Genomic DNA, 13,399 nt, shown 5'->3' with positions numbered 1-13,399 from the left:
ATGGAGGAAGATTTAACATATCATCAAGAAAATAAATTTACTCCGAAAGAACTTAAAGATTGCCCAGAATGTGGTAAACCTCGAATTTCTTTTGGATGGTGTTTGGAATGCGAAACTAAGAAAACTTTCCATATTGGACATCAAAAAATAAAGAGATTGATGAATTAATCCGATACACTCAACTAAACACCACTCAAGCTTGTGATTACTTGGAATGGATCCCTTTTGAGAATTTCGAACTGGTTAAATACGTCGGTAAAGGTTAACCGTCTATCAAAGTACTCAATTTTGATTTTGATCACATGTTAGGATTGGTTAATGGATTTTCGATCAAAAAACCCGAAACGATCAGATCAGAATTGAACGGGCCTATTATCAACATTTCAAACTAATTCTGGCCGGAATTAGAAATCTGCATCTCTAATTAGTGTTTAAATAACTAATTGTGGTGGCAAATTTAAAATTATTCTCTTTTTAACTTTATAAAGATATTTTTTTTTCTTAATAGATTAAAGCATATCACAAATGTCTACAATCTGCTTAATTACTAGCTGGAACGTTTGGTATTACAAAAGGTCCAACATCTAGTTATATGATCGTAATAAAGTATTACGAAAACGGAAATCTTTATCGATATCTTGACCATTGCAATGGAATTATTTCCTGGAGAGATATGATTGATATGTTATGGGGGAATCGCTGAAGGTCTTGAAAGAATTCATTCCGAAGAAAAATCCATAGGAATCTTCACGGAGGAAATTTACTTATCGAAGATGAAAAAGTATCTGCTCGTATTAGTGATGTTGGACTATATGGACCATGTAATTATGATGAAAGTAGAAGTCAAATATATGGGGTCCTACCATATGTTGCACCGGAAGTTTTACGTGGTGAAAATCACAATACTGCTTCTGATATATATTCATTTGGTATTGTCATGAATACTCTTGCAACCGGAAAAAGACCTTGGTATAATAGAGCACATGATACTAATTTGGCAAGGGATATTTGCGACGGTAAAAGACTTGAGATCCCTGATGACACGCCCAAATTTTATGCAGAATTAATGGTGATCCGGAAAACTTTATAAGGATATTTTTTTTTCTTAATAGATTAAAGCATATCACAAATGTCTACAATCTGCTTCATTAGCTGGAACGTTTGGTATTACAAAAGATCCAACATCAAAGTTATATGATCGTAATAAAGTATTACGAAAACGGAAATCTTTATCGATATCTTGACCATTGCAATGGAATTATTTCCTGGAGAGATATGATTGATATGTTATGGGGGAATCGCTGAAGGTCTTGAAAGAATTCATTCCGAAGAAAAATCCATAGGAATCTTCACGGAGGAAATTTACTTATCGAAGATGAAAAAGTATCTGCTCGTATTAGTGATGTTGGACTATATGAACCATGTAATTATGATAAAAGTAGAAGTCAATTATATGGGTCCTACCATATGTTGCGCCGGAATTTTTACGTAGCAAAAATTAAAGTGCTGCCTCTGACTTGGATACAGGTATAATAGAGCTCATGATATTAATTTAGTAAAGAATAAACGTGATGATGAAAGATTCGAAATTTCTGATTATACGCCTAATTTTAATTCAGAATTAATGTAACAACGTTAAGGATAATGATCCAGGAAAACGTCCAACTGCATCCTATTTAAATGAAAATTTAGAAGAATGGATAATTTTAATCTGCGATGATCCAAATCCTTCAAAAATTTCAGGCAAGAATTCTATCGTTAGGGAAAAGAGATGGAGAAAAATTTCTCAATTGTCTAAAAAATTTTTCATCCGGAAGTACTGTACATTCCGAAGCACTTTCCGAATAACATGAAATATTAATTATAATCAATTTTTTTTAACTTCAGATTATCCTCATAATTATTAAATTATATAATATTAGTTACATACAGTATATGATGTAATTATAATAGATTTTCAGTACTGGAAATTTTAGTAAACTGGAAAAAGATTTATCGTGCCAACAAGGAATAATTTACGTGTGGTAACACTCTTTTGGATGGTGTTTGCGACTGTGATTGCTATAATTTGAAAGGATGGTGCGAAAATATGGACTCGAGCTGGCCAATGAATGTCTCTTTAAAGCGTCTCGATAATTTACAAAACATTTAAAACATTTCGAATTTTACGAATTTTACATTAAATCATGTAAATTACTATTTTCAGTAATTTTGACCAAATTTATAGAACCAAGTTTTAACACGTGACTTTACTACGGAACACTACGCCATTTTGCTACTGTAGCTTTTATCTGGAATATTTGGTACTACTTCGATCGTAATGAATCTTTGTCAATATCTTGACCATCATAATGTAATTCTTTCCTGGAGATATGTTATGGGGAGCGAATCACTGAAGGTCTTGAAAATCTATTGGAAGAAAGTTACTTATTGTATCTAAAGATGCTCGTATCGGTGATATGGACCAAGTGACTATGATGGAAGCATATTGGTATACTAAAAAATGGAGTTTCGGAAAATTTGGTTAGTTTTGAATATATGGGATCGTTACATAAGTTGTGAATTACTATGATTAATCTGCATTTTGATATAGACCTGATTATTAATGCAGACATGAGACTAACCATATATTGCACCGAAAGTTTTACATGACGGAAATCACAATACTGCTTCTGATGTCATTTGATATTATGGATACTATTCTTGTAACCGGATAAAGATCCTGGAATAATAGATAGAGTACAGTACATGATATTAATTTGGCAAACGATATTTATATAGATTTAATGCGAAAAAATCAGGAAAATGGATTATTTTAATTTGTGATGATCCAAATATCTAAATCCTTCCAAATTGTGTAAAAGGTACGTCCCAAGACATATTGACACATAATTATAAAATAAATTTTTACTTATATTATCGAGATATTCAACTTAATAACTAACAATTTATTATTATTTTTATAGATAGAATGCAAATTTAATTTCCACAACCATGATTTACATGATTAATGTAGAAGTCGAACCGTTTAGTAAACTATCAAGACGTTTCAAAGCAACATTCATTGGCCCTGCTCGAATCCATTCTTGTGTATCGTCATCTCAAATTTATCTATGCAACTCAGAGCCGAGTAGAAGCCATTGAATCTATCCTTATCAACTCTGCCGCAAGTTTAGGTAGTGTATCGGAATAATGTCTGATAAGAATTATTTTTAGCAATTTAAAAATAATACCAAAAATTAAACGATATCGTTAGAATATGGATTTTATATAATTTTCAATATATGAAAGTTGTATTGCTAATAAAATATCCCCTCCAATAAACGCATTATAACATACCGACGGTATTCTCATATAATTTTTTTATAAATTCAATATATCATAAAAGCTTACAATCCGCTTCATTAGTAAAACATTTGGTATTACAAAAGATCCAACATCCAATAATATGAACGTAACGAAACTATGAAAACGGAAAAGCTCTACCAAAGATTTACGTCTTACAGTAATATAATAGACTTTGTGGGAAGGATGGTTAAATGTTTAAATTCAATAATGTTAAAGATACAAAAAGCGTCCTATATTATCAGACGAGCATTCTATTAATAAAAAAAATGATACAGAAAATTAGTTTCTAATGTTACAGTAAACAAACCAAAGATCCAGGGATGTCGATCCGGGCTACCATGAAATTATCGCCCTTGAATTAATATATGTTACACAGTAACAAACGAAATTTTTCAAAAGTTAAAATTTTTTTTTTTAACAAAGGATAAAAAATACTTTACATGAACGATTTTTATCAATACATCAATAAACATGAAAAAAATGTAGGATTCAATAAATAAAAACATGTATACGTAATAGTCAATTTTAGCATGCAAAAGTTAAAAATATAACGTAATAATAGCCATTTTAGAGTAGTATATTACACAAATTAATAATAATTGTTTGTTACCCGGACCCAGTGAGGAAAAATAAACAAAGTTCATATGAATATTATTATTAATGTTACAATAATGTTCATTATATTACATAACATATTAAAATTGTTGTTTTGATAGATCATATTGAATTATAACAATGAATATATTAAATATAAACCTTTGTATATTAAAAATTAAATTGATATGAAAAATACTGGTTATTATTTGGTTTAATTCGTTTTATATTAGTATAATATAATTATATAATCGGCTAGTTAATTTATTAAATAAATTTTTATATATTTTATTTATCGTTTTCAAATTTAAAATAAATTAATTTAGTAACTAATATTTTATCTTTTATAGTTTAAATTAAACGTTTTATAAAAATTTTTCAACGCGTTGTCTGTCAAACCGTCAATTTTTTGATACAGAATTTGAAACGCTATCATGATTTTATTTTATAATATTTTATTTGCGTGGATGTTTTTTTTTTATTTTTAGTCTTTTTTTGTTTATAATCTTTATTTTTAATCTCTTTTCGGTTTATACAATAATCTTAAAAAAAAATTTTTTTTTATTTAAGGGTAAAATGAATATTTCATATAACTACCCCTGATATTTCTAAAATATTAAAAGAAAAAAATAATATATAGTTTAAACTTTTAGTAATAAATAATAATAGATAAATAAATAATAAATAAAATAAAATAACATAAAGTAAATAAAAAAGAAAGAAAGAAAGAAAGAAAGAATTATTATATTAGTGATAATAATAATATGAGTTGCCCCCTAAGATGCCCCTTATATCATATTCTCACCCACATCTATTTTATTCCATAAATGTAAATATTAAAAAACTTAAAAACCGGATTTGTATTTAAAATGGGGTAATTCTCATAATCTATTATCAGTTATAATTATTATTTTTTCGCGGATAATTACAGATAAGGCATTTGAACAAAGTTAATGCATAAGTTTTATTAATTGTGCAACGCATGATGTTGATGCCGATGCCGGTCTATATGTATACTATTGATCGAAATTATCTAATGACTTTCTTGTATGCTAATCATCTATAGTTTTTTCTCTACCGAATATCTTTTGAGAAAATATATATAACTAGATAATATTTTAAGGGGTAAGATGATTGATTTATATAAAAAAATAATAATAATAATCAATGAAGAATGGAACATGACTCAAATCTAAATATATCCTATTAAAATGTATACAAGGTAAGAAACCCTTTTTGTAATTCCTAATATAACTTAACATTCAGGGACCAAAATCAAAAATGGTAATTTCAATAAGAAATATGTGTTACCATTTTATAATAATGTGCATATCATGTGTATGAAATTTATATAACAAAAGTAATTACTGCGCCGATACGTATTTTTGATAAAAATATCTATTTTAAGCGGTCGGTTAATCGATCATTTTTAAAATGTAAATTTATATAATAATAATAAAAATTATTTTTAAAATATAGTTTTTAATCAAAATTCATAATGGAAATGATATATTAAAGTATTAAAGTAATGATATTCAAAATATTTTAAAGTAGGAATGCCGTAATAACGGTAAACACCGCCCCGTCTTTACAATGGACTGAAAAAGAGAAAAATATCCGAATTCCGTGACTCAAAAATTATAAAATAAAATAAAAATAAAAATTAATTTTTTTTTAAAAAAAAGGAGATCCCCAATTCATGCGTGAAAAATAAAAGAAGGAAAAAAATGATTATGGATAAGAAAAAAATTTTTTTGCACGTTACTTTTACTTTGCATTTTGTACAATAAAAATTTGGCGAATAATAACAATTCTTATTTTTTTTTCTTATTATGTAATACATAACAGCTTATTTGACATTGTTCTGAAAAACAACAATCATAATTTCAATTTCTTTGTTGCAATACTTGATTTCTGCTATATTGCATATTACTTCTCATGAATTTTATTTATTTAACTTTAAATGTATTATAACAAATATGGGTACGCAACTTAGGTACAATAAAAATTTTTGCTATTAGCCGTTATCATACATATTACTACATAAAACTGAATTTACGATTTAAGTATGGGTATTGGTTATTAGAGAATTCGGACTTTATAATCTATTACAGTATTATTATGGTGTTACATCATTTTTTTTAGAAAAAAGATTCTTTTTAGTTTATAAACTTTGAAAGGAAAAAAAGACAAAGCTTTTTTTATTCACATATCAATAGTACTTCAGGACTAGGTTTAATGTCGAATTATACAATTAATAATAGCTGTTATTGTTTTAATATCATTATCTTGCCAAAAAAAAATAAATAGAAACTATAATGGAGAGTTTATCAAAGTTTTATCCGTTTACTATCTGATAAACCTGATGTACCATACTTGATGTGAACGTTTTAATAATAAACGCGAATAAAAATAAAGCTTAAAAATATTCTTTGTTGTATGTGTAAGTATGTAAATTTAAGGTATATTAATTCCACTATTCCATAGAAACCGGATTTGGATTCGTTAATAAATGAATTTTTTATAGTAGATAAGAAAAAGAATTATTCAACGAATAATATTTGAATAACTAGAATAATAAAGTTTGGTTAATAATTATTAAATAGGCAAAAAAAATTATTCTTCATTTTATTTTTGAACGTCACCAATTAATTAAAATTATAATAAATTGCAGAGATACAACTAATTTAAGTAAATAAAAATTAAAAGAACAAAAAAAAAAAATCACGGCTCATCCGGGATCGACAAGATACATGAAAATACCGCTGTTTATAGGCAATTAAATTATTTTAAAAATATAAATGGAAAATTTATGAAACCTCAAAAAGCTTAAAAAAACTTTTGCCGGTTGATTTTCGATGATTAGATACAAATTTAACTTTCTTTAGAAAATATTCACTATATTAAATGCCGTTAGATGATCCGATGATTATCCATAAAGAAATATGCGCGGAAAAAATATATACGTGTTCATTGTATATAAATTATGTTTCGATCCATTAAAATTAAATTACTAAATTAAATTAATCGGATTTATTTGTGTTCATAATTTATATATACTGTAATCTATCTGATACATTACACGCGATTAAATTTTTATTTTTCGTGAATTTAAATAGTGACATAATTAGTTATATTTAACGATAATAGATTAATAGCTAATTAGGGATATACAAATAACAACGTACCATGAATAGGGTTCTATATTTCCATTTATGCATTTTATAATGAATAAATTTTTATTTATATTATTTTATATTATATAACACAATCGGATTTATTTAATTTTTCTTTTAGTACGCGTTTAAGTCATAACCTTTCAAAAAAGGATAAGGCTCGCTTTTTTTGTGTAATATAAACGTTGCTCGCTTTTTTTTGTGCAATATAAACGTTGCAAATCAAGGTTTAATTTCACGAAAGACGCCAAATATAAATATTTCATTTATCAAAAATTTTTTAAAATTAATTATAGGTGAAATTCCCCGGTTCAACGCGTTCTTCATGTTTTCTTTTTTAAAATATAATAAAAACAGATATATATATTATAAAATAATATAATAATATTCAATAATATGCGTAAAAGAAAATATTTAATATCTATGATGATATACATATTCGGATTAGTTATTATTGAACATTCAAATATTGTATAAATACGTCATTATATATTATATTATATATACACACACACAGTATATATATATATGTATCTTTTATTTTCATTCCCTTCCTACAAATATTATTTTTTTTTTATCCTTCTTAATATACGTACATCATAAAAACGAAAATGCCTTCTCAAAAAAGACAAAAACAATTAAGAAGACAAAGAATTATTAGAAGTCATTTTCGACTTAACTTAGAAAACACATCGAGACTTATCGCGAACCTTTCTCAACAACAAAGTACAAATATTTTAGTTACTGAATTTTTCAATGGAATTTCTTTTCATTAACTTTATCAACTTATGGCCTATTAAAAAAAAATAATTATTAAATGTACTTTATGTATCTTCACTTATTATTCCATTCATTATACAACTGAACACTATACAACACCGATTCATTTTAGGATATCAAATATTACCATTTTTAATCTATAAAATTTGTTCTTTTTTTTCAAAAATCTTGTATTATATGTATTTTATGAATCTTCACCCGAATTCCTTGTTCCATTCATTATATATTAAATAACACTCTTTTTTTTTTATTTTTTTCCGAATTTTTTAATATTCTACATTTTCCTAATTCTTTTTATTTTTTTTTTTACGAGAAAAAGTCTGATATATCAAACTAGTCGAAATCATTTTAAGGAAATTTTGATATATATGGTAGCATATAATTTTCCTTTTTCAAGCGCGTTTGTCGATCAGTATATCACGTGGTGTAACTAGTAATTAATTTTAACTTTTAAGATTAAACATTTCTGAATCAATATACAAGAAGATTTATCTTATCAACAAGGATATTCTAAAAGAATTGAATGATTGTCTAGAATACAGTAAAACACGAATTTCTTTGGGTGGTGCTTGAAATACGACACTTACGAGTTATGATACTAATACCATGAAAGAAAATTTTCCTCATCGGACATCAGGAAATAATGATATTGATGAATTAATTTGCTACACTCAATTAAAGTTATCCAAGTTTAGATTTATTCAACTTAGATGGATTTGGGATGATGGTGCACAAGAATGGACTCGAGCTGGACCAATGAATGTTGCTTTAAAACTTCTTGATAATTCACAAAACATTTCAAGTTAATATATTTTTTCAATCTTAAAGAGGATTCTATTAATTGCACAATTACTTTAAAGTAAATAAGTAGTAATAACAGCGCAAGTTAACTTTGAATAAAGTATTCGATTATCAAGATGATCAAATTGATAGTGTCAGCCAGAATTACTATCAACGTTTCATAGTTCGGTCCGGCATTATAAATTTTGAGATTATCACATGCCTAAAATTAGCGTTAACTTTACTAACGCTTGTTGTTTAATAGATAGAGCATATCACAAATCTACAATCTGCTTCATTAGCTGGAATGTTTGGTATTACAAAAGATCCAACATCAAGTTATATGATTGTAATGAAGTATTACGAAAACGGAAATCTTTATCAATATCTTGATCATTGCAATGAAATTATTCTTGGAGAGATAGAGATATGGTCGATATGTTATGGGGTATCACTGGAGGTCTTGAAAGAATCCATTCCGAGGGAAAATTCACGGAAATCTTCACGGAGGAAACTTACTTGTCGAACAGACGAAAAGGTATCTACGGATGCTCGTATTGCTGACGTTGGTCTTCATGGGCTATGTGATAATGACATAAATAATGATGCAATTCAAAGATATGGGGTCTTACCATATGTTGCGCCGGAAGTTTTACGTGGCGAAAATCATAGTACTAGTAGCCCTTGGAATATATTCATATGGTATTGTTATGAATACTCTTGCAACCTGAAAAAGACCGTGGTATATTAAATAGAGCACATGATATTACTTGGCAAAGGATATTTGCGATGGTAAAAGACTTGAAATCCCTGAGGATACGCCAAGATTTTATTCAGAATTGCGACAATGTCGGGATGATGATCCAAAAAAACGTCCGACGGTACTTTATTTAAATAAAAATTAGAAGTATGGATTATTTTAAATTATGATGATCCAAATATTTCAGACAATGTAGGGAAAAGAGACGGGGAATGAAGTAACATCCCAAGGCATATAAGCCAAAATTTATGTCGTTGTACTTTGGTCATATCAACACCTAATATTATAACAGTGAATTTTTATCGAGATTTTTAACGTTAATAACTCATATAAATAGGTCGAAAATTTACGATAAGTATGATTTACATGATTAATGATGATGTTGAAACGTTTAGTAAATGATCAAGACGTTTCAAAGCAACATTCATTGGCCCTGGTCGTTATGTACCGTCGTCCCAAATTTATCCAAATCTATCCAAATCCTTTCCATCCAAAGAGTCGAATGGGACTATTGAATCCATTCTTATCAGCACTAAGTATTTCGGATCCATTTCAAGCGTTCACAAATTTCAAGCGGAACTTAGTTGTGTGTATTGTATTAATTCGTCAATCTCTTTATTTCCTGATGTCCAATAAGAAAGTTTTCTTCATATATTAGCTCCAAGACAAATAATGTAAATTCATACTCGTAATACCCATTCCATGAAGAAATAAAGTTAACTAATAAATACTGTCAGGTTATTTTTACTTTACTATGAACGTCAAATGAGCCACTGATTTTTCAGCAATTATATACTAGTAGATAAAAATAATGCCGAACGCTGATTACGCTGATTGCAATATTAAAATTTCTATCATTGTAAAATAAATATCATTAAACCCGCGTATATAAATAAATTTTAAGAAATATAATACAATACATGACAAATGTTTTGCATCTAATAGATATATATTCACCCAATACTAATAGCTACGTTGCGACATATTTCAATTTTATTGTACTTAATACTTATATGTCATATCGTATTGGCTCCATTCCGAATGAAAAATCGCAGAAAATTTGCGGGATAATTTACAAAAAGGTTTCTAAATATAAATGCTCGTATCGCTGACGACTCATTGACAACGAGACATATGTAAAACCGATACGCGTAGTATATAGTCCTTCGCTGTGATCTGTTTTTTCCTTTATTAAATAAATTTACGAATTTTTATTTCCCTAGATTCGCTTTAGATTCAAAGAAAGAATTGTGTAATATTAAAAGATATTGTGTGTCACAACTTTCGTCGCGTACTTCTTTCTTTTTGAAGATTTTTTGTTTACTTTCTTTCAGAAATAAATGTAAACATGAAGTCTTAAAAATTATCTAAATAAAGATCCGGTCTTTTTTTTTTATGACAATTTGACGTAACTTCCTAACTGGTTCATTATAATCTCTATTAAATCAAAAAATGATTGATAGTATTTGCTACAGAACTTCTAAATATAATTAAATCATAATAAATCATAAAGAAGAAAATATGAAGTTTTCATAATGGAAGTTGCTCTTTAACGATTTAACCTATTTAGAAGTGATATAATGGATATTTGGCAATGTTTATTGCATATTTTTCTAAAAAATTGATGGTTAATATTGTGTAAATGAAAATTTTAATTTGTTCATATAAGTTTCGAGAAAAAAGGCATCAATACTAATATTTATAAAACTAATAAAAGTGTCACATGAAACAACACTATAAATAAGTAAAATTGACTCGAATTTACTTTCATTCTTTCATTTACTTACAAATTAAGGTCAATTAAATTCTATTTCTAGTAATCTCATCTTTGAACTCTCTAATTATATAAAAAAAATAAATAAATTTAAGAGTAGAGTATCCTTCCTAGATAAATTTTACTATTGTAAATGTCCACCGGGGTTGTGTCATGTGCCAGATAAACAACCGGTTAAATAATTTACCGGTATATGAAATCAGTTATTTTAAGACAATCTAATATTCTTTAAAATACCATATCTGATATGTTTAAAGAGTGATTTATTTATTCATACGTTTAAACTTGTTCAAAGTATACAAAGAACTAATATTTAAAAATAAAAAAAAATAGTGTATATTTACATAATGGATATATTTCTATATATGGATATTGTTGACTCAAAACTAAACCAATAAAATGGAAACCAATAATATTCTTTATTTCACATTCACCAGAAACAAATAGACATTCGCGAAGTTTAAAGCTTCATACAAAAGTTTCAAACCAAAAATTTTAAATAAAGAAGTCAAAAAATAGAAGTTCAAAACCGTGGCTTATTCATATTGCACCAAAAATTGGTATTACGGAGTTTTTTTTGTACATTTTGCTATATAATGTTTTCGATCAAAATTTTCGAGCTCCTTTAAATCAAATCACATTATGACAAAGAAAGCGCAGTAGAGCGTCTTGGCAAGAACTTATACTATACAGCACAAAAAAGCGAAGTAGAGAAAGAAAGAAGCTTAATATACTATATTGGTTGTTGCGTCTTAAGTTAACGTAATAATGAGTCTTTAAATCAAAACTACCACCTTGAAATTTTGATACTTATATTATACTGTAAAAAATCAAGAATTTTCTTGCCTTGTTAAATAGGTAATCTTGTAGGGAATTATAGTGGCTTGCAATTTAAAAGATAAGAGAGAGATAGATTTCAATATCGAGTTGGTACAAACCCTTAAAGAATGATCAAATAATATAATATATTACAAATTTATAATTCTTTTAATTTTTATTATTTTTATCTTCATTATTAGGTCCGAAATTTTTACTAATGGAACTTTCTTTCTTTCTTTTTTTTTTGTGATACAAAATGTTTTAAATACTTTTATGTATTTCATTATTTTATTTTATTTATTTATTTATTTATTTTATTTTATTTTTGTAATAATAAGATCAACCCTATTTTCAAATATTAAATCTAACATAAATGTATACTCTGAAAGAAAAAATTTTTTCACAGTTTATATTATTCTTAAATATTTTTATAATAGTATTCCAAAATTCATTTTGTATTCTCAGAAGATGATAATCTTGTGTCACACTAGATTACCTTTTTTTTTCAGTTACCCCAACCCTTTCAACCTTTTTTATCCGTATAGTCTGGGGTGTCATCTTGACCCGCTGCATGCACGTTGTCGATCCTATTCATGGAGTATTGTAAAATATATGTGATCGACAACGTGCATGCAGCGGGTCAAGATGACACCCTCAGAAGGGTCAAGTCCGATACTTTTGCAACACTGTTGTCCAAATAAGTAGCCCAATCCTTCTGTATTGACGTAATTTGTACCTATCTAAATTTGCCACGAGTTATATAACTAAAAACAAAAAGGAATTTATGGAGAACCAATAAACTATTGAGGTTACTTAAAAACGAGTTAAGCGGAGAATGTCTCCCGTAAGAAGTAAATATTAATCGTAAGAATTTGGAGAAAAATGACCAGATAAAATTAAAATAAAAGAAACCAAAGGTAGATACTTTATTAATATCGCGTATTTTTTCTTATCTAACTGTTAGCTTGGTTAGTCCGAAGTCTTTTTTTTTCAAACTTTTAGTTTTATTCCATATAGCCATGTTATAAATAGCTTCAAATTTCTGTAATATTTAAATAATTTCGTCTTGATATACTTCATGATTTTAATTATTTTTTACGAAAAAAAGTCTGATCTTGGCTTTTATAAGAATTTAGCAAACTAGTCGAAATCGGTAAATTTATAAGTCCGAAAAATTAAACATATTAATCATTAGAATACATTTAAAGGCTTATAATAGATTTTGATAAATACAATAAACATCATAGTTCCCTTCATAATTTTTTCGGATTTAAAAATCAACGCTTTTTCTCTCACGGTCGTGTTACACGTGATTATGTAATTAATAACAATAATTTATTTATTAATATTTTAGATAATTTTGACAAA

The 13,399-nt window shown here is 27.2% G+C and overlaps 2 protein-coding genes across 2 annotated transcripts; both read left to right on the top strand.

The window, feature by feature from the left end:
* On the top strand, nucleotides 1-1,900 carry OCT59_007019 (uncharacterized protein; the record flags this gene model as incomplete). Its single annotated transcript, XM_066142881.1, has 8 exons — nucleotides 1-73; nucleotides 154-255; nucleotides 552-606; nucleotides 742-1,016; nucleotides 1,120-1,208; nucleotides 1,318-1,527; nucleotides 1,641-1,816; nucleotides 1,888-1,900. 8 exons carry the CDS (start codon nucleotides 1-3, stop codon nucleotides 1,898-1,900), a joined length of 993 nt encoding a protein of 330 aa, XP_065998454.1.
* Nucleotides 1,901-8,504: 6,604 nt separating this feature from the next.
* On the top strand, nucleotides 8,505-9,429 carry OCT59_007018 (uncharacterized protein; the record flags this gene model as incomplete). The annotated part of the gene is made up of 2 exons (XM_025324170.2): nucleotides 8,505-8,700; nucleotides 8,948-9,429. 2 exons carry the CDS (start codon nucleotides 8,505-8,507, stop codon nucleotides 9,427-9,429), a joined length of 678 nt encoding a protein of 225 aa, XP_025187725.2.
* Between the last annotated feature and the right edge of the window lie 3,970 nt (nucleotides 9,430-13,399).

The sequence above is a fragment of the Rhizophagus irregularis genome, chromosome 15 (assembly GCF_026210795.1).
Source record: "Rhizophagus irregularis chromosome 15, complete sequence".
In the NCBI taxonomy this organism is placed as follows: Eukaryota; Fungi; Glomeromycota; class Glomeromycetes; order Glomerales; family Glomeraceae; genus Rhizophagus; species Rhizophagus irregularis.
The sequence above is the reverse complement of the archived record's forward strand: the minus strand, read 5'-3'. Positions and strand labels throughout refer to the sequence as shown.